The sequence below is a fragment of the Scyliorhinus torazame genome, chromosome 17 (genome assembly GCF_047496885.1).
Source record: "Scyliorhinus torazame isolate Kashiwa2021f chromosome 17, sScyTor2.1, whole genome shotgun sequence".
Classification (NCBI taxonomy): Eukaryota; Metazoa; Chordata; class Chondrichthyes; order Carcharhiniformes; family Scyliorhinidae; genus Scyliorhinus; species Scyliorhinus torazame.
This window is the reverse complement of record NC_092723.1, coordinates 160,093,503-160,115,745: the sequence shown is the minus strand read 5'-3', so window position 1 is coordinate 160,115,745 and position 22,243 is coordinate 160,093,503. Positions and strand designations below refer to the sequence as shown.

The 22,243-nt window shown below is 46.8% G+C and overlaps 1 protein-coding gene across 7 annotated transcripts in view; it reads right to left on the bottom strand.

Annotated features, from left to right (window-relative positions):
* Positions 1-626: 626 nt before the first annotated feature.
* Positions 627-22,243, bottom strand: part of eef2k (eukaryotic elongation factor 2 kinase) — an 85,686-nt gene continuing 64,069 nt past the window's right edge. For all 7 annotated transcript variants that reach the window (XM_072481478.1, XM_072481485.1, XM_072481480.1 and 4 more), the window contains 3 exons: positions 20,491-20,615; positions 14,353-14,531; positions 627-2,937 (listed from right to left, as the gene is read on the bottom strand). In XM_072481478.1, coding sequence (XP_072337579.1) covers positions 2,828-2,937; positions 14,353-14,531; positions 20,491-20,615 — 414 coding nt within the window. In that variant the 3' untranslated portion in view covers positions 627-2,827. The remainder of the gene's footprint in view (positions 2,938-14,352; positions 14,532-20,490; positions 20,616-22,243) is intronic.

Genomic DNA, 22,243 nt, shown 5'->3' with positions numbered 1-22,243 from the left:
ACAGCCGGGACTGAGGCGATCACAGCGGAAGGTCAAAGCCCCCGACAGACTCGATCTCTAATTCAACCCGTCCACTTCACCCCCGCCGGACTCTTTTTTAACAGGGGGTGAATGTGGTAAACCACTGTATTATATTGTACTTACTGTTCTTACTTATTATACTTACTGTTCTTACTGTTTGTTACATGTCTGGGTTTGTCCCTGCTGGGGCTCCGCCCCTTGGGCTCAAGTATAAAGGTAGCTAACCCCCAGCCCTGCCCTCATTCTGGGACCGGCTGCCAGCAGGTATCTTTTAGCTGATTAAAGCCACAGTTTACTCTTCCAACTCTCATCTGTTGTTATTGATGGTACATCAGGTCACGAGTTTGGAAGATGCTGTCAAAGGAGCGACTTTGTCTATTGGCTGCAGTGCTATTGTGGGGTTAAAATTTCCCCTAGAAAGTCATCTTGATTTTTCAGGCAACATTCATATAAGCTTCTTTTGGTGCCTTGGTGTGGATCAGCACTTGTAAGAACTAGATGGAAGAATTCCACTTTCTCTTGACCAAGGAGAAAGTTCCAATGATTGGTTAATATGGTAATATTCAACACAAATGGCAAGATTTAAATAATTCAATAAATTCAGATTTAAAACAATAAAAATTTATTCTTACTAAATGCATCCAAATTACACATAAAAACTGTGCAAACCATCTCCATTTCATTAGTAAGTGCTTGCTGATTCGCAGGAGTGCACTGCAGTTATTATACAATCAATGGTGCCAAGCTAAGATTGTTAACATTAACAAACATGTTCTGTGAATTACATTGCTCTGAAGTATTATTTTTAAAATGATGACAGGTGAGAGAAGTGCCTCATGACATTACCATCAACCAATAACCCATGACTACATTTCAATCGGTTGTGCGTTAGTCATTGCCCCTTGAATAGGCTTTTCAATGGTTTAGTAAAGTTGTCATGCTTTTTTGGGAGAGGGTACTTCATGGCACTTGCACTCACAAAGCCAGGATCATGCAGAGATGAATACATTATTCTCACACTAGGCGGGCGTAGCGTGGGGCTACTTGGATAGGACAAAATACTTCCTCTTCAAGCAGTGGCCCTTGGACTTCTACAGCTATTGAAAATGGAATTGAGACCTCAGTGTCTTGCACAGCCCAGGAACTGGCACAAGTTGCCTTGACCACCTTTGTTATATTGCATCACTGCTGAAGGGCTGAAGGCCTAGGATGGGACCCGTTTGCTGTTGGGTGACAATCTTCAGATGGATTGGTAGACTGAGGTCTATGCCTGCCTGTTGCTAAAGATCCTCTGGCACCTTTTGAAAGGCCAACATTCCTTCCTTAACCAATAGCACCAAAGTTAATGAGACACAACCTTACCACAAAATGATCGTGTACATTACAATCATTGCACCTTAAAGTCATTCATAGGGCAGAATTTTCCCAAATTTGTCAAGAGTGTCAAGTTATGACTGAAAACTGTGTTTCCAGAAACACAGCTGAGTTTTCAGACTAGATTTTCTGGCAGTTAGTTCCCAGAAAATCTGGGGGTGTGGTTTACGCCATTCCTCAGGCAAGGCCAGCCTCACATAAAGTGGGACACCATCTTTAACAGGCTGCATTTGAAATAAGTTCCCCAACCCCCGCATGGATACCGAGGACCACCCCACAGTAGTATTGGAGGGGGAGGGGGGCTATCAGGCTCCCACCCCCCCTCCCAGGCAGTCTCCAGTTGGCACTGCTTCATCAGTAGCCTATTGGCACAGCCAGGGTGTCTGGGGCAATGCCCTCAACCCCAGGCCTCTCCACACCCCCGGTTTGGTCATTACGACTGGTTTCCACTTTTGAAAATCAGTAGTGACGTCACACTGCCAGGTCGGGGGGGAGGATCCATCGTGGGCGGAGGCTATGACGAGAAGCCATTTAGTATATTTAAATCTATTTAAATGATTGGAAGTCAGGTTCTGGGCGTGAACCTGATCACGTCACCAGCGGGGGGCCAAGGATTATCTCAGACAGAGATCACGCTGGCACAAAACCCGTTTTGGCCCCATCGAGATTTAGCAGTCATAGATGCTTTGATACATTATGGTACTATAGATATATAAATATTCGCATCATAGGGATGTGTGAAGGGTCAGTAACATCCATCATGGACCTTGTAACCTCTCTGCTCTGCAGCCAGGAGGCACTAGAGGCATCTGTAAACTAGCGACACGATGCTGCTATTCAATCAGATGTGTCACTGTGTTGTGCATTTATAAGCAAACCCAATTTGATAAATTTGTTTTTGCAATCACAGTGCCCCTTTAGCTTGTAACTGCCCAGCACACATTTGCCCACACCCTCGATCTTTGTAAACATAACTGAAATATCTGAGTATGCTGCACTGCTGTCTCCTTTTGGTGAAGAATGAGAGGTGCTTTGTAAAAAAAAAACTCACCATAAAAGGGCAGAATCAGATGCGATCAATAATCATAAAATTCCACTTTCTCTACAAATAGCCCTAACCTTCTCAAAGAATATAAAAAGTGCTGTCAAAGTCAGCTACGTGCCTGCAATAATATTACCGCAGACAGCTGATACAGATTAACACAGACCCACTACATTACAAGAATCATAGAAGTACAGCATAGAAGGAGGCTGTTCAGCCAGAGTTTGCACTAGTTCTGATCATTCACAACGCACTCAAAGCAATGATGAAAATACAGAAGAAGAAATTCCAAGCATCCTGCACAGGCACAAAAGGAAGACATTTGACATTTAGTAAACTATAACTGTTTTCCCCCCCCCCCCCAAAATGACATTAACAAGTAACAAAGGTTTATTCTTCCATCATGGCCCAAGCTTCCTCTGCCCGCTCGTAGTACTGATTGGCGAGTCTTCCCTTCATGTCTGCCATTGCTGAATCTGCTGCTTCTGTGAAAAGGTCACCTGAATAGAACAGCATGCAAAGCACAAAAGTTAAACAATGTAAGAGGTAAAACATTGACTTAGTGAATTTAATTGATGAGCAGGATAAGTGGCTGGCTCCGTGGGCCCGGCTAATTTTTGTCACCATCAGTTGTTTCCTAATAAAAGCGGTACCTGTTAAGGATGTTCGTGACTGAAGCGGTACCTGTTAAGGACGTTTCTGACTGAAGCGGTACCTGTTAAGGACGTTTCTGATTGAAGCGGTACCCGTTAAAGGAACGTTCCTGATTGAAGCGGTACCTGTTAAGGACGCTCCTGATTGAAGCGGTACCTGTTAAGGATGTTCTGATTGAAGCGGTACCTGTTAAGGACGTTCCAGATTGAAACGATACCTATTAAGAACATTCCCGACTGAAGCGGTACCTGTTGAGGACGCTCCTGATTGAAGCGGTACCTGTTAAGGATGCTCCTGACTGAAGCGGTACCTGTTAAGGTCGTTCCTGACTGAAGCGGTACCTGTTAAGAGCATTCCTGATTGAAGCGGTACCTGTTAAGGATGTTCCTGACTGAAGCGGTACCTGTTAAGAGCATTCCTGATTGAAGCGGTACCTGTTAAGGACGTTCCTGACTGAAGCGGTACCTGTTAAGAGCATTCCTGATTGAAGCGGTACCTGTTAAGGACGTTCCTGACTGAAGCGGTACCTGTTAAGAGCATTCCTGATTGAAGCGGTACCTGTTAAGGACGTTCCTGACTGAAGCGGTACCTGTTAAGAACGTTCCTGATTGAAGCGGTACCTGTTAAGGATGTTCTGATTGAAGCGGTACCTGTTAAAGATGTTCTGATTGAAGCGGTACCTGTTAAGGACGTTCCTGGCTGAAGTGGTACCTGTTAAGGATGTTCTGATTGAAGTGGTACCTGTTAAGGACGTTCCAGATTGAAACGATACCTATTAAGAACATTCCCGACTGAAGCGGTACCTGTTAAGGACGTTCCTGATTGAAGCGGTACCTGTTAAGAGCATTCCTGATTGAAGCGGTACCTGTTAAGGACGTTCCTGACTGAAGCGGTACCGGTTAAGAACGCTCCTGATTGAAGTGGTACCTGTTAAGGACGTTCCTGACTGAAGCGGTACCTGTTAAGGATGTTTCGGATTGAAGCGGTACCTGTTAAGGACGTTCCTGACTGAAGCGGTACCTGTTAAGGACGCTCCTGATTGAAGCGGTACCTATTAAGGACGTTCCTGACTGAAGCGGTACCTGTTAAGGACGTTCCTGATTGAAGCGGTACCTGTTAAGGATGCTCCTGATTGAAGCGGTACCTGTTGCGGACGCTCCTGATTGAAGCGGTACCTGTTGCGGACGCTCCTGATTGAAGCGGTACCTGTTAAGGACGTTCCTGACTGAAGCGGTACCTGTTAAGGACGTTCCTGACTGAAGCGGTACCTGTTAAGAAGGTTCCTGACTGAAGCGGTACCTGTTAAGGACGTTCCTGATTGAAGCGGTACCTGTTAAGAACGTTCCTGACTGAAGCGGTACCTGTTAAGGACGTTCCTGACTGAAGCGGTACCTGTTAAGGACGTTCCTGACTGAAGCGGTACCTGTTAAGGACGTTCCTGATTGAAGCGGTACATGTTAAGAACGTTCCTGACTGAAGTGGTACCTGTTAAGGACGTTCCTGACTGAAGCGGTACCTGTTGAGGACGCTCCTGATTGAAGCGGTACCTGTTAAGGACGTTCCTGACTGAAGCGGTACCTGTTAAGAACGTTCCTGATTGAAGCGGTACCTGTTAAGGACGTTCCTGATTGAAGCGGTACCTGTTAAGGACGTTCCTGATTGAAGCGGTACCTGTTAAGGACGTTCCTGATTGAAGCGGTACCTGTTAAGGACGTTCCTGATTGAAGCGGTACCTGTTAAGGATGCTCCTGATTGAAGCGGTACCTGTTAAGGACGCTCCTGACTGAAGCGGTACCTGTTAAGAACGCTCCTGACTGAAGCGGTACCTGTTAATGACGCTCCTGATTGAAGCGGTACCTGTTAAGAACGTTCCTGACTGAAGCAGTACCTGTTAAGGATGCTCCTGATTGAAGCGGTACCTGTTAAGGACGTTCCTGACTGAAGCGGTACCTGTTGCGGACGCTCCTGATTGAAGCGGTACCTGTTAAGAACGTTCCTGACTGAAGCGGTACCTGTTAAAGGACGTTTCTGATTGAAGCGGTACCTGTTAAGGAACGTTCCTGATTGAAGCGGTACCTGTTAAGGACGTTCCTGACTGAAGCGGTACCTGTTAAGAACGCTCCTGATTGAAGCGGTACCTGTTAAGGACGCTCCTGACTGAAGCGGTACCTGTTAAGAACATTCCCGACTGAAGCGGTACCTGTTGAGGACGCTCCTGATTGAAGCGGTACCTGTTAAGGACGCTCCTGACTGAAGCGGTACCTGTTAAGGACGTTCCTGATTGAAGCGGTACCTGTTAAGAACGTTCCTGACAGAAGCGGTACCTGTTAAGAACGTTCCTGATTGAAGCGGTACCTGTTAAGAGCATTCCTGATTGATGCGGTACCTGTTAAGGACGTTCCTGACTGAAGCGGTACCTGTTAAGAGCATTCCTGATTGAAGCGGTACCTGTTAAGAACGTTCCTGATTGAAGCAGTACCTGTTAAGGACGCTCCTGATTGAAGCGGGACCTGTTAAGAACGTTCCTGACTGAAGCGGTACCTGTTAAGAACGTTCCTGATTGAAGCGGTACCTGTTAAGGACGTTCCTGACTGAAGCGGTACCTGTTAAGAACGTTCCTGACTGAAGTGGTACCTGTTAAGGATGTTCTGATTGAAGCGGTACCTGTTAAGGACGTTCCTGACTGAAGCGGTACCTGTTAAGAACGTTCCTGACTGAAGTGGTACCTGTTAAGGATGTTCTGATTGAAGTGGTACCTGTTCAGGACGTTCCTGACTGAAGCGGTACCTGTTAAGAACGTTCCTGACTGAAGCGGTACCTGTTAAGGACAGTCCTGACTGAAGCGGTACCTGTTGAGGACGCTCCTGATTGAAGCGGTACCTGTTAAGAACGTTCCTGATTGAAGCGGTACCTGTTAAGGACAGTCCTGACTGAAGCGGTACCTGTTAAGGACATTCCTGATTGAAGCGGTACCTGTTAAGAACGTTCCTGACTGAAGCGGTACCTGTTAAGAACGTTCCTGATTGAAGCGGTACCTGTTAAGGACGTTCCTGACTGAAGCGGTACCTGTTAAGAACGTTCCTGACTGAAGTGGTACCTGTTAAGGATGTTCTGATTGAAGCGGTACCTGTTAAGGACGTTCCTGACTGAAGCGGTACCTGTTAAGAACGTTCCTGACTGAAGTGGTACCTGTTAAGGATGTTCTGATTGAAGTGGTACCTGTTCAGGACGTTCCAGATTGAAACGATACCTATTAAGAACATTCCCGACTGAAGCGGTACCTGTTGAGGACGCTCCTGATTGAAGCGGTACCTGTTGAGGACGCTCCTGATTGAAGCGGTACCTGTTAAGAACGTTCCTGACTGAAGCGGTACCTGTTAAGAACGTTCCTGACTGAAGCGGTACCTGTTAAGGACAGTCCTGACTGAAGCGGTACCTGTTGAGGACGCTCCTGATTGAAGCGGTACCTGTTAAGAACGTTCCTGATTGAAGCGGTACCTGTTAAGGACAGTCCTGACTGAAGCGGTACCTGTTAAGGACATTCCTGATTGAAGCGGTACCTGTTAAGAACGTTCCTGACTGAAGCGGTACCTGTTAAGGACGTTCCTGACTGAAGCGGTACCTGTTAAGGACGTTCCTGACTGAAGCGGTACCTGTTAAGGATGCTCCTGATTGAAGCGGTACCTGTTAAGAACGTTCCTGATTGAAGCGGTACCTGTTAAGGACGTTCCTGATTGAAGCGGTACCTGTTAAGAACGTTCCTGATTGAAGCGGTACCTGTTAAGGACGTTCCTGATTGAAGCGGTACCTGTTAAGGACATTCCTCACTGAAGCGGTACCTGTTAAGAACGTTCCTGATTGAAACGGTACCTGTTAAGGACGCTCCTGATTGAAGCGGTACCTGTTAAGGACATTCCTCACTGAAGCGGTACCTGTTAAGGACGCTCCTGATTGAAGCGGTATCTGTTAAGGACGTTCCTGACTGAAGCGGTACCTGTTAAGGACGTTCCTGACTGAAGCGGTACCTGTTAAGAACGCTCCTGATTGAAGCGGTACCTGTTAAGAACGTTCTTGATTGAAGCGGTACCTGTTAAGGACGCACCTGATTGAAGCGGTACCTGTTAAGGACGTTCCTGACTGAAGCGGTACCTGTTAAGGACGTTCCTGATTGAAGTGGTACCTGTTAAGAACGTCCCTGATTGAAGTGGTACCTGTTAAAGACGTTCCTGATTGAAGCAGTACCTGTTAAGGATGGATCAGTGTCAGCTGTCATGTCCTCCCTGCTGGTTTCTTTACTTGTCTCTCTATCACCCTCTTTTGTCTTGCACCAACATCATTTTTGTCATTTTTGTCACTTGTGCCTCCCTCTCAGACACTCCCCCTTTTGCTCTTTCTCTATCCGGTACTTGTCCAAAAGCTGTTCATCTCTAGCATCTTCTAGTTCAGGTGAAAATGCATCAACATGAAATGTAAACTCTTGTTTCTCTCTTCACAGAAGCAGTTACGATACAATTAGTTTGTGGCTGGAGGCAAACAAGACCATCTACCTCAGACTTCGTCAAACGTACATGCAACAGGAACCTCGGGCAGCTTATGGGACCACGCTGAGGCAGCACAGTGGTTAGCACTGTTGCTTCACAACGTCAAGGTCCTGGTTTCGATTCCCGCCTTGGGTCACTGTCTGTGCGGAGTCTGCACGTTCTTCCCATGTCTGCGTGGGTTCCCTCCGGGTGCTCCGGTTTCCTCCCACAAGTCCCGAAAGACGTGCTTGTTAGATGAATTGGACATTGTGAATTCTCCCTGTGTACCCGAACAGGCGCCAGAATGTGGCGACGAGGGGCTTTTCACAGTAACTTCATTTCAGTGTTGATGTAAGCCTATTTGTGACGATAAAGATTATGAGATTCCATGAGAGGGAAGTGGCAGAAGAGCAGAACAACCCTCATGATTTAGCTAGCTCTTCAAACTTCTCTTCTGTCAGTTATTGATTGTGAACACTTTTACATATCTGTAGCCTGACTGTTGATAAAGCCTCTAGAAAACCAAAACACTTTCACATTTATGCGATGAATGTAGGAATTTCAGATATATTATGTGGCGTATTTGGTGCAGTATGGGTTAAAAGTTTGGGACTTCCGGTGGCGACATGTAGGTGGAGGTTGCACGTTAGGTGGTGGAAAGAAGGGGGTGAGCGAAAGTCCGCTGACGAGTGAGGCTATGAGTCCTGCAGGAAGAAAGGGTTGGGTCGATGGGTGGGGCCGCTCCACTCATGGTGGAAACTCTGACCGAGGTGATGTTGGTAGAGTTCGAGAAGCGGTTTGCCAAGCATATGGAGAGAGATGGTGACTGCAATGAAAGTGTGGGTGGAGGAGGCAATTGCCCCGGTAAAGGCGGCAGTGATGAAGATGTCAGTCGAGGTGCTGGAGCAAGGGGAGAAGTAGAAGGGGGTGGAGGAGGCATTGTCACAACACAGTGACCAGTTCACCTTGATGGGCGAGGAGTTGCGGAGGTCAACAAAGGGCTCAGAGCTAATGTGGAGGACCTGGAGAACAGGACAAGGAGGCAAAAATCTGAGAATCATGGTTCTGCCCGAGAGGGTGGAGGGCCGAGGCCGACCAACTTTGCAAAGATGTTTGCGGAGTTGATGGGGGAGGGGGAAGATCCCTCCCGCTACTTGGGCAAGGCACATCGGTTGCTCAGGCCGAAGCCTAAAGCAAATGAGCCAACAAGGGCGGTTTTAATCTGCTTTCACAGGTTCCATGTAAAGGAGCTGGGCGAAACAGAGATAAGAGGTGAAGTGGGAAGGCATTGGTATACGAATGTACCAGGACCTGATGGCAGAGCTGGCAGGAAGGCAGGCGGTCTTTGGATGGGTGAAGGCGGCATTGTATGGCAGCGGAGTGAGAGTTGAAATGGTCGACCCTTTGAAGTTGAGAGTGAAGCACAATTCAAGGGATTTTCATTTCAAGGCGGCAGAGGTGTTCGTTATGGCTGAAGAACTGGGACTGAGATGAGGGTTGGGATTTGGACGGTTGGTGGGGACAGCGATTGTTTCTCTTATGGAGAGTTTTTTAAAATTTCATTGGGGTTTTGTTTCCTGAATGAGGGGGTTTTGTTTACATGTGTTTTGGTTTTTTTTCTCGATGGGTGCGGTTCTGTATTGTTCCTTGGTTTAAAGGACATGGGTTTGGGGGATTGGGTTGCAGAGAAGGAGATGGGGAGGAGGGGAGGCTCTGGCAGAGGCCACAGGTTGGCTGGTGAACAGGAGTATGGTGGCGGTCGTTGGAACCTGGTCAAGCAGGTTTTGATGGACCTGGGAGGTGTGAATGAGGGTGGGGTGGGGAGAGAATCGATACTGGGGGAGATGTTTGCAAGAGGAGTGGATTGTGGGGGGGTGAGAGAATCGATACTGGGGGAGATGTTTGCAAGAGGAGTGGATTGGGGGGGGGGGGAAAGAGAATCGATACTGGGGGAGATGTTTGCAAGAGGAGTGGATTGGGGGGGTGGGGGGGGGGGGGAGAAAGAGTGAGAATCGATACTGGGGGAGATGTTTGCAAGAGGAGTGGATGGGGGGGGGGGGTGAGAGAATCGATACTGGGGGAGATGTTTGCAAGAGGAGTGGATTGGGTGGGGGGGGGGGGAAAGAGAGAGAGCGCGCGAGCGAGAGAGAGAGCGCGCGAGAGAGAGAGCGCGAGAGAGAGAGCGCGAGAAACGAAAGGATGGGGTGGGCCTGGCCAGATGGACAGAGCTGGGGTAATGGTGTTGGCAGATAGGAGGGGTTGGGAGATCTTCAGTCAGAATGGCAACATGGAACATTAGGGGATTGGTGAAGAGAGTTTTCATGCATTTGAAGAGTTTCAAAGCTGATATGGTGATGCTGCAGGAGACCCATTTGAGCGTGAAGGATCAGGTGAGGCTTAGGAAGGGTTGGCTAAGTCAGGTGTTTCATTCGGGGTTCAATAGTAGGGCTCAGGGGGTGGCGATCTTGGTGGGCAAGAGGGTGAGGTTTCAGATGGAGAAGGTGGTGGTGGACCGGGGGAATGTACGTGATAGTGATAGGTGCTTTGTGGAGGGGAGGTTCGTGGCGTTGGCAAGCTTATATGACCCCAATTGGGGTGATGCAGGGTTTGTGAAGAGAGCATTGGGAGCCATCCTGTATCTGGATACCCACGAGTTGATAGTAGGGGTGGGGATTGGAACATAGCATTGGAACCGAAAGTGGACAGGTCCCAGCCACGCTTGTTGACCAGGGGATTGGACCCGTGGACATTTTTATACCAAAGGAATCGTGAATATTCATTTTCTCCCTGGTCCACAAGGTGTTTTCGAGGATTTACTTTTTTGTGGTGGGAAAGGTGCTGTTGGCTGGGGTTAAGAGGTCGGAGTACTTGGCAATTGTGATCTCGGATCACGTTCTGCATTGGATGGATGTGGTTTTGGAGAAGGGGGCAGCCCAGAGGCCGGGGTGGAGAATGTATGTGGGGTTGATGGCGGGCCGGAGCTTCTGGGACAAGGTAGGGAAGGTGATTGAGGAGTATGTGGGGTTTAATTGCACCCGGGGGGGGGGGGGGGGGGGGGTCTCATGGTCGGTGGGCTGGGAGGCTCTGAAAGCAGTGGTGAGGTGATCTCGTTTAAGGCGGATAGGGATGAGCCGGCTGTTCAAAGGGTTGGAGGATGTCTGTGAACGATGTGGGAGGGGCCCCGCAAATCATGTTCATATGTTTTTTATAATAATCTTTGTCACGAGTAGGCTTACATTAACACTGCAATGAAGTTACTGTGAAAAGCCCCTAGTCGCCACACTCCGGCGCCTGTTCAAGTACACAGAGGAAGAATTCAGAATGTCCAATTCACCTAACAGCACGTCTTTTGGGACTTGTGGAAGGAAACTGGATACAATTTGGAGAACGGTGTTTAGCGCCATTTTGGGGATTCTACATGTGGATGTGGCGCTTTTCCCCTAGGAGCCATACTCCAGTTGTCGGACCGGCCAGAGTTGCAGGCAGGTGTGGGGTAGATGTTTTAGCCTTTGCCTCGCTGATTGCTCGTAGGCAGGTCTTGTTGGGGTGGAGGTCAGCTTCTCCATCCTGTGCCTCAGTGTGGCAAGGGGACCTGCTGGAATTTCTGACCCTGGAAAAGGTGAGGTTTGCTCTGAGGGGGGCGAGTGATGGGTTCTACAATTGTTGGGGTTCGTTCTTCATGCATTTTTGGGAGTTGGTTATCATTAGCTGTTGGGGGTGGGGGGTGTTTGGGTGGCCTGGTGATTTTGTGGGATTCTTTTGTATTGTAAAACTGTTGAAAATTTGTAGAATAAAAATACTTTAAAAAAGGTTAAAAGCCTGGGTCAGGGCGTGTATGACTGCTGCGGTCATGTTTTTAAAAATCTTGTTTTACAAAAGCAGCAGACACTTTCGCTACAGAGGTGCAATTAAAGCATCGTAAAAATGAAAATATCATACAAAGTTGGCTAATGGAATTTTGTTTCTATAAAAGAAGGTTCCCTGGTGAGTAGAGACATTGGGCACGATTCAGCCACCGTGTTGCGCTCGGCAACACCCGGGATGGGTCAATCCCGGGAGAGGCCCAAATTGGACTTCATACGAGGCTGATTGTAAATCACGTGACTCGCTATACATGGCGCGATCTGGATCATGCCCTCGCCATACTTAAATGGGCCATTTGGATCATTAAAATATATGCAACGATCACAACGCCGCTGTCACCGGTGCCCGGGAGTCACCGGCCACACTGGTGAGGCCTCAACCTGGCGCCAAGTGTACTGGTCCAAGTGGAGACCAGTTGTGATTGCCACTCGGGGGTCTCAGAGGCCATTGGAGCCCCCCAGGTGGTTGGGGACAGGGCAGGATAGTACCCTGGCACCTGGGCAGTGCCAATCGGGTATCCTGGCAGTGCTAACCGGTCACTGTCCAGGTGCCCAATGGCACTGACCAGGTGATGGGCTGACATTGTCAAGGTGCCAGGTTGGCACTGCCAAGGGTTGTGGCCTTATGGGGGCCATGCCCAAGAAAGGGGGACCCTCAGCGACCCCAAAGCACGGCGCCGTCACTTGGTTTGGGGGGGGGGGGGGTGTGTAATGTCCATGCCTATGAGGGTTAGGGGCATTTCTCATGGGTGGGGCCCCTCAAACTCACTGAGAGACCGGGACACCCTTTCAAAACGGTGTCCCGATATCTAAGGAGCCGGTCTCACCAGCGAGTTCAGCTTCCCACTGCAGAAACAATTTCTGGACCGGGGTGAAACTCCCTAAGGCCCCAAAAATTAAGTGGGTGAATACCAGTGTGAATCTCACCCAAAAGGCCAGCGGGAAACACCCGACAAACCCGCCCAAAATTACACTTCAAAATATTCTGGTTGAATCACGCCCAGTGTGTTTAACTTTGTATGCTGATATATAGTTCATTGGAGGAGCCAGGGGTTGAAGCAGTCATGTGCTGAGTTTTAGAGTTCAGTTTTGATTTGTCGGTTTCTCTCAAAGTAGTTCAGTTAAAAAAGATTTTGCCTTTGAACATAACTGTCGTTTCTGGAAAGGTTGGCAGGTCAAATAGTAGTTTGACACAGGTAAGAATCTGCAAGCTGGTTCCTGAATGATCTCTCTCAAAGCAGTTTATCCGAAACATCTCTTTACAGCAAGTTTTCCTGTCTGCTAACTGTATTTAAAAGTGGATTTTGACCTGACATGGGTTTTGCTTGAGTGGAGATAAAAGATAACAGTTGGAAATTAGTGTTCCATTTCATTGCTTTGTTTTTTAAATTTAGAGTATCCAATTCAATTTTTTCCAATTAGCATAGCCAATTCACCTACCCTGCACATCTTTGGGTTGTGGGGGCGAAACCCACGCAAACACTGGGAGATCATTTCATTGTTAAGCATTGTTTAACTGGCAGATCTAAGCTATTTTCTTTATTATGTTAATGTTAGTTTATAACTATTAGTAATAACATCTGTTTTAATACATCATAACCCTATTTGTGCATGGAATCACTCCAGGAGTAAAGTATCCTGTTCTCACAGTCTTACAAATTAAATTAAACATTGGAGTTTCTGTCCGGTATCTTAACAACTGTTGGGGTCTGGTCCGGGATCGTAACGTTCACAAGAACGTTGAACAAAGATATGTCAAATATCAAAACAGCAACAAATACTGGAAACACTGGCAATTCACAGCAGGTCAGATGGCATCTGTGAAGTGAGTGGAGAAGGATTACTTTAGTGTAGACTCTGCTTCAGAACTCAGACCAGTGCTGAAGACAGATCTACACCCAATCCCCTACTGCCACCTCAGATTCTGTGGCAATTCTAAATTGTGTAGCTATTTTTGTCAAATAGGTATTACACAGCATAAATTTCCAACAGGCTCCAAATTTAACAGCACACATTTATATAGCATCTTTCACGTAGTAATACTAGGACAGGTGTGCAGAACCTTGATCAAAAAGGTAGGTTTAAGGGAGCACCTGAAAAACATTCACCTGAGGAAGGAGTTGTGCTCCGAAAGCTGGTGATTCGAAACAAACCTGTTGGACTTTAACCTGGTGTAAGACTTCTTACAAAAAGAGAGAGACAGAGAAATTTAGGAGGAGAATCTCAGAACTTGGGGCCTAGGAAGCCAAAGACATGGGAACTAATTGTTAGGTGAAGGAAATTGTAGATGTATCAAAGGCCATAGCTGGAGAAGTGCAGAGTTCTCAGAGAAGTGTAGGGCTCTAAGAGGTTAGTAATCGAAGTTTAAGAAAAGCTTACTTCAGAGTAGAAAAATAGCAGTTGTATAGACTTACACATCTGATTTTGTGACATAGTGGTACGGTAATGTCATCAGACTAGTAACCCAGGGACCAAGCTAATGCCCTGGGTGCATGGGTTCAAATTCCACTATGGCGGCTGGTAGAATTATTTTTCTTAAATATGGAAATAAAGCGAGTCTCAGTAACAGTGACCATGAAATTATCAATGATCGTGGTAAAAACCCATCTGGTTCACTATTGCCATTCAGAGAAGGAAATCTGTCATCCTCAGGTTTGGCTGACATGTGACTCAAGGTCCATAGAAATGTGTTTGACTCTTAATGACCCTGAAATGACCCAGCAAGCCATTCAGTTCAAGGTCAATTAGGGATGGGCAACAAGTGCTGCCCTTGCCAGCGGCACCCACATCCCATTAAAAAAAGAAACCTGATGTCAGACAGTGGCCATTTTAGTTTATTTCCTGCTCACTTTGGTAAATGTCGATATATTCATTTTACCTGCTTTCTGTGGGTCTGGCTCCACACCAAACCCTCCTGTCATGTGGATCTCTGCTTTTCGAGCAAGGAGACAATACTTAGGTTCATCTCCTGTGCCATCATACTCTCCACCTTCATCATAATCGCTCATGTTTAGAGCAGCAGTGTACCAATGTAAAGCTTGCTTCCAGTCTTGAGTTCTGCAATGCCAATGGAAAAAAGCTGCCACATTTACACATGGATAAGGAGGCTGCGATAAATGAAGACCCCAGTGTGGCACTGACCCAAAGGCCAGAATTATTCTTGTTCCAATTAAGGGGCAATTTAGCATGGCTGATAGAATCTACCTTTTTGGTATATAACTACCTTTTTAAACAAGTTTAAAGGAATAAATGACCCAAGATTTAAAATGGCTTCTTAAAATGGTTTGTTAAAAAACCACATTTCAAGCATGACAGTAAAAAAACTGCTGAATCCCATGAGAAACATCAAGATAATGAGGCCAGACAGACCAAGGACTTTAAGTGTCTGGGCTATATTGCCAGAAACATTTTCATGACAACGGAGAAGGCTTCATGAGAGAGACGTATTTCAATCACCCCATATTAAAATTTGATGGATAGACATCTCAATCGAATTGAATTAACTGTGTAATTACTTTAACCCAAACACAGCCAGAAAGGGGAAAGACATTGGTGATAACAATAACCTTAAAAAGTACGTGCCGGTTTTGAACAATTAATTTCGGAATCATCTTACTTAATTTCTGAAGCTACTTTCTGCACTTCCGCTGTGAACTGCCATTTTGTTTATTTTCTTTTTTTTAAAAAAATAAACATTTTATTGAGGTATTTATGGTTTTATAACAATAACAGAAGAAAAAATGTACATACAAATATAAACATAGTGCAAAAGCCGTCTTCCTCCCTCACAGGTCCCACCTTTTCTAATCCCCTACTCTAAACTAAACCAAACCCCTAAGCCTAACCCTAACCCTAGCTGCTGACGGTTCATTTTCCCTAAAGAAATCGACAAACGGCTGCCACCTCCGGACAAACCCTGACGTTGACCCTCTCGGGGGGAACTTGATTTCTCCAGACAGAGAGAGCTAGCCCTGTCAGTTAACCAGGTCTCCGACTTCAGGGCCTGGAGTCCCTCCAAGCTAATAATATCCGTCTCCGGGCTACCAGAGAGGCAAAGGCCAGAACGTCTGCCTCTTTCTCCTCCTGGAATCCCGGATCTTCCGACACTCCGAAAATCGCCACCTCTAGACTCAGTGCCACCCTTGTTTTTAACACCTTGGACATGACATCCGCAAACCCCTGCCAGAATCCCCTAAGCTTCGGGCATGCCCAGAACATATGGACACGGTTCGCTGGTCCTCCCGCACACCTTGCGCACCTATCTTCTACCCCAAAGAACCTGCTCATCCGGGCCACTGTCATGTGAGCCCGGTGAACGACCTTAAATTGCATCAGGCTGAGCCTGGCACATGTGGACGCGTTAAATCTGCTCAATGCGTCCGCCCAGAGACCATCGTCTATCTCTCCTCCTAACTCCTCTTCCCATTTGTGTTTCAGCTCCTCGGTCTGCGAGACCCTTGCAGACCCAAGGAGAATGAACTCCACACTGACAGTGACCCAGGGCCAGGATTCGAATCTGGGTCCTCAGCGCCGTGAGGCCTTTATTAGGTCTCCAAGTAAACATGTCTCCTCGAAGGAGAACAATCCCAGATTATCAACGGCTTGATCCCTAATTTGTGCTGACCCTCCATGGCCTCACTCCTCCCCATCTCTGTAACCTTCTTCAGCCTCTGTGATCTCTGCACTTCTCAAACTCTGATTGTGTTAATCTCCCACTTCCTTTGCCTCATTATTGGCAACGGTGTCTTTATCCATCCAGGCCCAAGCTCTTGAATTCCCTCCGAGTCACAGACAGACTCTCGGCGGTTGTGGCAAGGACTAAACAGCATAACGTGCTACAAAGCGAAGTCGAACAGTATCTCTGGCAGCAGCGCACCCCTCCCCGATGAACTCAATGCATTCTATGCTCGGTTCGAGCAGGTAACCAACAAACCGCTGGCGAGTGCCCCAGCAGCCCATAATTCACTCATACCCACCATCACAGCTTCTGAAGTCAGATTGGCCTTCCTGAAAGTGAACCCTCGGAAGGCGACGGACCCAGACGGGATCCCTGGTCGTGCACTCAGAGCATGCGCGGACCAGCTGGCAGATGTGTTCGCGGACATCTTTAACCTGTCCCTACTCCACTCCGAGGTCCCCACCTGCTTCAAGAAGACCACCATCATACCGGTACCAAAGAAGAACCAGGCAACGTGCCTCAATGACTACCGTCCAGTGGCCCTGACTTCAGTCGTAATGAAGCGTTTCGAGAGGTTGATCATGAAGCGCATCACCTCCATACTCCCAGAATACCTTGATCCACTGCAATTCGCATACCGCTGCAACCGATCCACATCAGACGCCATTTCCCTGGCTCTACACTCATCCTTAGAGCATCTCGAAAACAAGGACTCCTACATCAGACTCCTATTTATTGACTACAGCTCCGCCTTCAACACCATAATCCCACCCAAGCTCATATCAAAGCTCCAAAACCTAGGACTTGACTCCCCACTCTGCAACTGGATCTTCGATTTTCTGACCAACAGACCACAATCAGTAAGAATGAACAACAACACCTCCTCCACAATAGTCCTCAACACCGGGGCCCCGCAAGGCTGCGTACTTAGCCCCCTACTCTACTCCCTCCACACACGACTGCGTGGCAAAACTTGGTCCCAACTCCATCTACAAGTTTGCTGACGATACGACCATAGTGGACCGGATCTCGAATAACGACGAGTCAGAATACAGGCAGGAGATAGAGAACCTAGTGGAGTGGTGTAGCGACAACAATCTCTCCCTCAATGCCAGCAAAACTAAAGAGCTGGTCATTGACTTCAGGAAGCAAAGTACTGTACAAACCCCTGTCAGCATCAACAGGGCAGAGGTGGGGATGGTTAGCAGTTTCAAATTCCTAGGGGTGCACATCTCCAAAAATCTGTCCTGGTCCACCCACGTCGACGCTACCACCAAGAAAGCACAACAGCGCCTATACTTCTTCAGGAAACTAAGGAAATTTGGCATGTCCACATTAACCCTTACCAACTTTTACAGATGCACCATAGAAAGCATCCCATCTGGCTGCATCACAGCCTGGTATGACAACTGCTCGGCCCAGGACCGCAAGAAACTTCAGAGAGTCGTGAACACCGCCCAGTCCATCACATGAACCTGCCTCCCATCCATTGACTCCATCTACACCTCCCACTGCCTGGGGAAAGCGGGCAGCATAATCAAAGATCCCTCCCACCCGGCTTACTCACTCTTCCAACTTCTTCCATCGGGCAGGAGATACAGAAGTCTGAGAACACACATGAACAGACTCAAAAACAGCTTCTTCCCCACTGTCACCAGACTCCTAAATGACCCTCTTATGGACTGACCTCATTAACACTACCCCCTGTATGCTTCATCCGATGCCAGTGCTTATGTAGTTACATTGTATATCTTGTGTTGCCCTATTATCTATTTTCTTTTATTCCCTTTTTTTCCCATGTATTTAATGTGGGCCGAAGGGCCTGTACTGCGCTGTAATGTTCTATGTTCTATCTGTTGAGCTGCTCGCAGAAAAATACTTTTCACTGTACCTCGGTACACGTGACAATAAACAAATCCAATCCAATCCAATCTGGAGCCTCTTGGTTTCTTCCCTCCTTCAAAATGCTCTTTAAAATCCACAATTTTAACCATTTTGTCACCCTTTTGGTTTATTATCCTTTTTATTGCCATTACGTTTGGGACGTTAGACACTAAATAAAGCAGCAGGCGGCGCAGTGGTTGGCATTGCTGCTTCACAGCGCTGAGGATCTAGGTTTGATTCCGTCCCCGGGTCACTGACATGTGGAGTTTGCTCGTGTTTGCATGGGTCTCACCACCACAACCCAAAGATGTACAGGGTAGGTGGATTGGCCATGCTAAATTCCCCCTCAATTGTTTAAAAAAAGAATTGGGTCATTTAAATTTATTTTTAAAAAAGAAAAAAAGGCACTAAAAAAAGTAAGGCAATCTATCATTGGGTAATTTGATCTCAGCTGAGCCTGTAGTTAATAGTCATGAATTGTTGCAATGGCTCTGGGCTAGGGGATGGGTAAAACATAATCAGCCTAGATTCATGCCTTTGATTGATGCTAAGCAGACTCAGCTGACAAGTACACAGACATTGGGAGAGACAAAGCATTGAGTTTTCCAGCCGGGTTTCAAGGTTCAAATAGCCTGTCAACTCAACGTTCTGTCTTAGGGCAGCACAGTGGCACAGTGGTTAGCACATCTTCCTCACGTTGCTGAGGATCCGGATTCGATCCCGGCTCCCTGTCCGTGTGGAGTTTGCACATTTGCCTGCAACAGTTCTGGACTCGCCAACATTAAGGGCATTTAAATGGTCATTGGATAAAAATATGGATGATAAATGGAATACTGTAGAAAGGCTTTAGATTGGTTTCACAGGTCGGCGCAACATTGAGGGCCGAAGGGCCTGTACTGCGCTGTAATGTTCTATGTTCCCCGAGTCTGTCTGGGTCTCATCCCCCACATCCCCCAAAAAATAGATGTGCAGGGTAGGTGAATTGGCCATGCTAAATTGCCCCTTAATTGGGAAAATAAATAAATGTTTAAAAAACTTGGATGTTCTGTCCCACAGATAGCAATACCAAAGGTTAATCAGCCTTGCCAATTCCCTTAAAACACCTGGTTGGGTTGGGTTGTTGGGGGGGGGGGGGGGGGGGGGGGGGGGGCAGGAGAGAAGTAGGTCATGTCCCAATTGTTTCTTTTACATAAATAGAAAATCAGTTACAGTGGAGGAAGTGTGTGAACTGTATGTCCTAAAACCGTACAACTTATAAATAGATTCTCCTTATTTAGTTTAGTCAGGCACCCTACCAAAACACAGTTTATAGTCCAGATGATTTTGTTTATGTACATTTGTCCCAATAGTATAATACAAGGACCGGGAATAATCTTGAAGCTGCCTAAACTACACCGACTATGGGCAGCACGGTGGCGCAGTGGATTAGTCCTGTTGCCTCACGGCGCCGAGGTCCCAGGTTCGATCCCGGCTCTGGGTCACTGTCCGTGTGGAGTTTGCACATTCTCCCAGTGTTTGCATGGGTTTCGCCCCCACAACCCAAAGATGTGCAGGGTAGGTGGATTGGCCACGCTAAATTGACTCTTAATTGGAAACAAATGAATTGGGTACTCTAGATTTTTTTTAAAAACTACACCGACTGTACAGCAGCAACTAGTTCACACAATTCTACACATATGTAGGGCTTCCACCGCACTTCCAATAAAGTTATGGCAATGAAGCAACGCGAAGGAAATTCGCAGCCCAGCCGCATGAAGAGTGTTCAATGCTCCTTGCTGACTACAGCACTTTATAGAATTCCTCACTTTACCGCATACCTCTCTCATTCTAACCGACTGATTGATACATGTTTTAAGGAAAGGTCTGTTTGATCAGGTCTTCATTTGTTAATGTTAAATGAACAAACCTCCTCCCTCTGTACTCTCCACTTTGTTTCTTGTTTCGCCAAATGCCATCAGTTACCGTCTTTCCCTTTCATCCATTTATTCAGAGAATTTTGGTTTCACCTCTCTCCCCCCAAACCCCCCAGCCACCCAGCTTTCTCCTTTCCGGCAGTTTCAGAAGCACTGTACCCTCTCAGGTACCTCGCTCAAGAGACCAGTTTTCATGTGCAATTTCAGATGGTGAGTGCTGGCAAATTATGTGACCATATCCTGCTTATCCAGTTAGTGATCCGATGCCTAGACTTTCAAGCAAATATATATACATAATTTAGTTATATTCAAACAGAGCATATGAATATTAATTAAACTCCACACTAATCTTTTTCAGAGTCGCTCAACATGAGGAAAAAATAGGACTCATTCATTCTCTGCAAAGCTTCGCAATGTTTCTGGACCCCCCCCCCCCCCCCACCCCCTCTCCCTGCATTCTGTTCCAATTAAACAGGTTTTTGCAACAAAATGACACTGTTTTCAGTAATAAAACATGGATAGAAAAAAAGAGGTGCTGTACCTGTTGGGACTCAGACTGATGCCAGTATCAAAGGCTCGAGCTGATAGAATCATGGATGGACGATCTCCTGCTTCGGCACCCATCAATAAGTAGTCAAAGCCACACTGCCGATTCTGTTGAGTATCCTATTCATAGAATTATAAATTTGTTTTAATTGATCTTTACAAATTTACATGGAGTTACTTCAATTCTAAAGCACAGAAACAGGCCACCTGGTCCAAAATGTCCATGCTGGCTCCACTTGGAACAATGCTCAGACAACAACCCCCCTTCCCCTTCTCTCCAACCCCCTCTCTCTCTCTCTCCCCCCCCCTCTCTCTCTCGATCCACCCCCCCCCCCCCTCTCTCTCCCACTCTTCTTTCTCCTCCCGTCAACCCCATACTGTTTATCTCTCCCTCTAAAATCACTATGCAGAATCCTATCGGACTGATGTCAGGATAGTCAGCAGTGAGAAGGAATGGGTGTCAGGGAAGGTGAGCCAGGGAGTGGGGTGTGTGTGTGTGTGTGTGTGTGTGTGTGTGTGTGTGGGTGGGGGTGGGTGGGGTGAAGAGATTGTGTGGAAGGGCGATTGTGAGATTCAACCACATTGCTATGGATCTGGAGTTATGCGCAGATTTCCTTCCCCTAAAGGGGATTAGTGAACCAGATGGGTTGTAACAATCTACAATGGTTTCATCAGAATTTTAATTCCAGAATTTTATGGAATTCAAATTTTACTATCTGTCATGGTGGGATTCAAAGCCGAGTCCCCAGATTTGATCTGGATCTCTAGATTACTAGTTCAGTGAAAATACCACGACAGCACCACCTCCCCTTGTTGTTCCACACAATTAGGGCTCATGGGACTAGGGTACTATATTAGCATTGGGGTGATTAACCAACAGAAAAGTGTCATTTTCAGAATGGCACTTCATAATAATCTATTCTTCTTCTTTAGTGTCACAAGTAGGCTTACATTGTTAACACTGCAATGGGGTTACTGTGAAAATCCCCTAGTCGCCACACTACACCACTTGTTCGGGTACACTGAGGGGGGGATACAGAATGTCCAATTCACTAACAAGCACGTCTTTTGGGACTTGTGGGAGGAAACCGGAGCACCCGGAGGAAACCCACACAGACACAGGGAGAACGTGCAGACTCCGCACAGACAATGACCCAAGCCGGGAATCGAACCCGGGTCCCTGACACTGACGGAACAGTGCTAACCACTGTGCCGCCCTACTTTGTAATTAGTACAATACTTAAAGGATCAGTGTTTTGATCACAGCAATTTATAATCTATATCAATAAACCAGACTAAGGGTGTAATAAAACCAGGTTTGTTGATGGTGCAAAGTTAGGTATAAAAGCAATCGTGAGGAGGACACCAAGAGGCTCAAAAGGAATATGAACCAATTAAGTGATTGGGCACGAAGTTGGCAAATGTAGGATAATGTGGAGAAGTGTGAAATCGTCCCAATTTGATGGGAAGAAAGGAGGACTTTTTTTTTTTTTAATGTGAAAGATGAATAAAATGTTGGAACCCAAAGGGATCTGGATGTCCTAGTACACAAAATATAAAGTTAAATAGCATTTAGTGGGCTATTAGGAAGACAAATTGTATGTTAATCTTTAGCAGAACTTTCCCAAACTGTGGATTGCAACCCCCAGTGGGATCATGAGACGAGATTTTGGAAACTCCTTGGCATCAGTGACTGTCGTGGAGCTCAGACCGAGTGCTAACGGCTGCAAGGGTCCATTAAATACTCT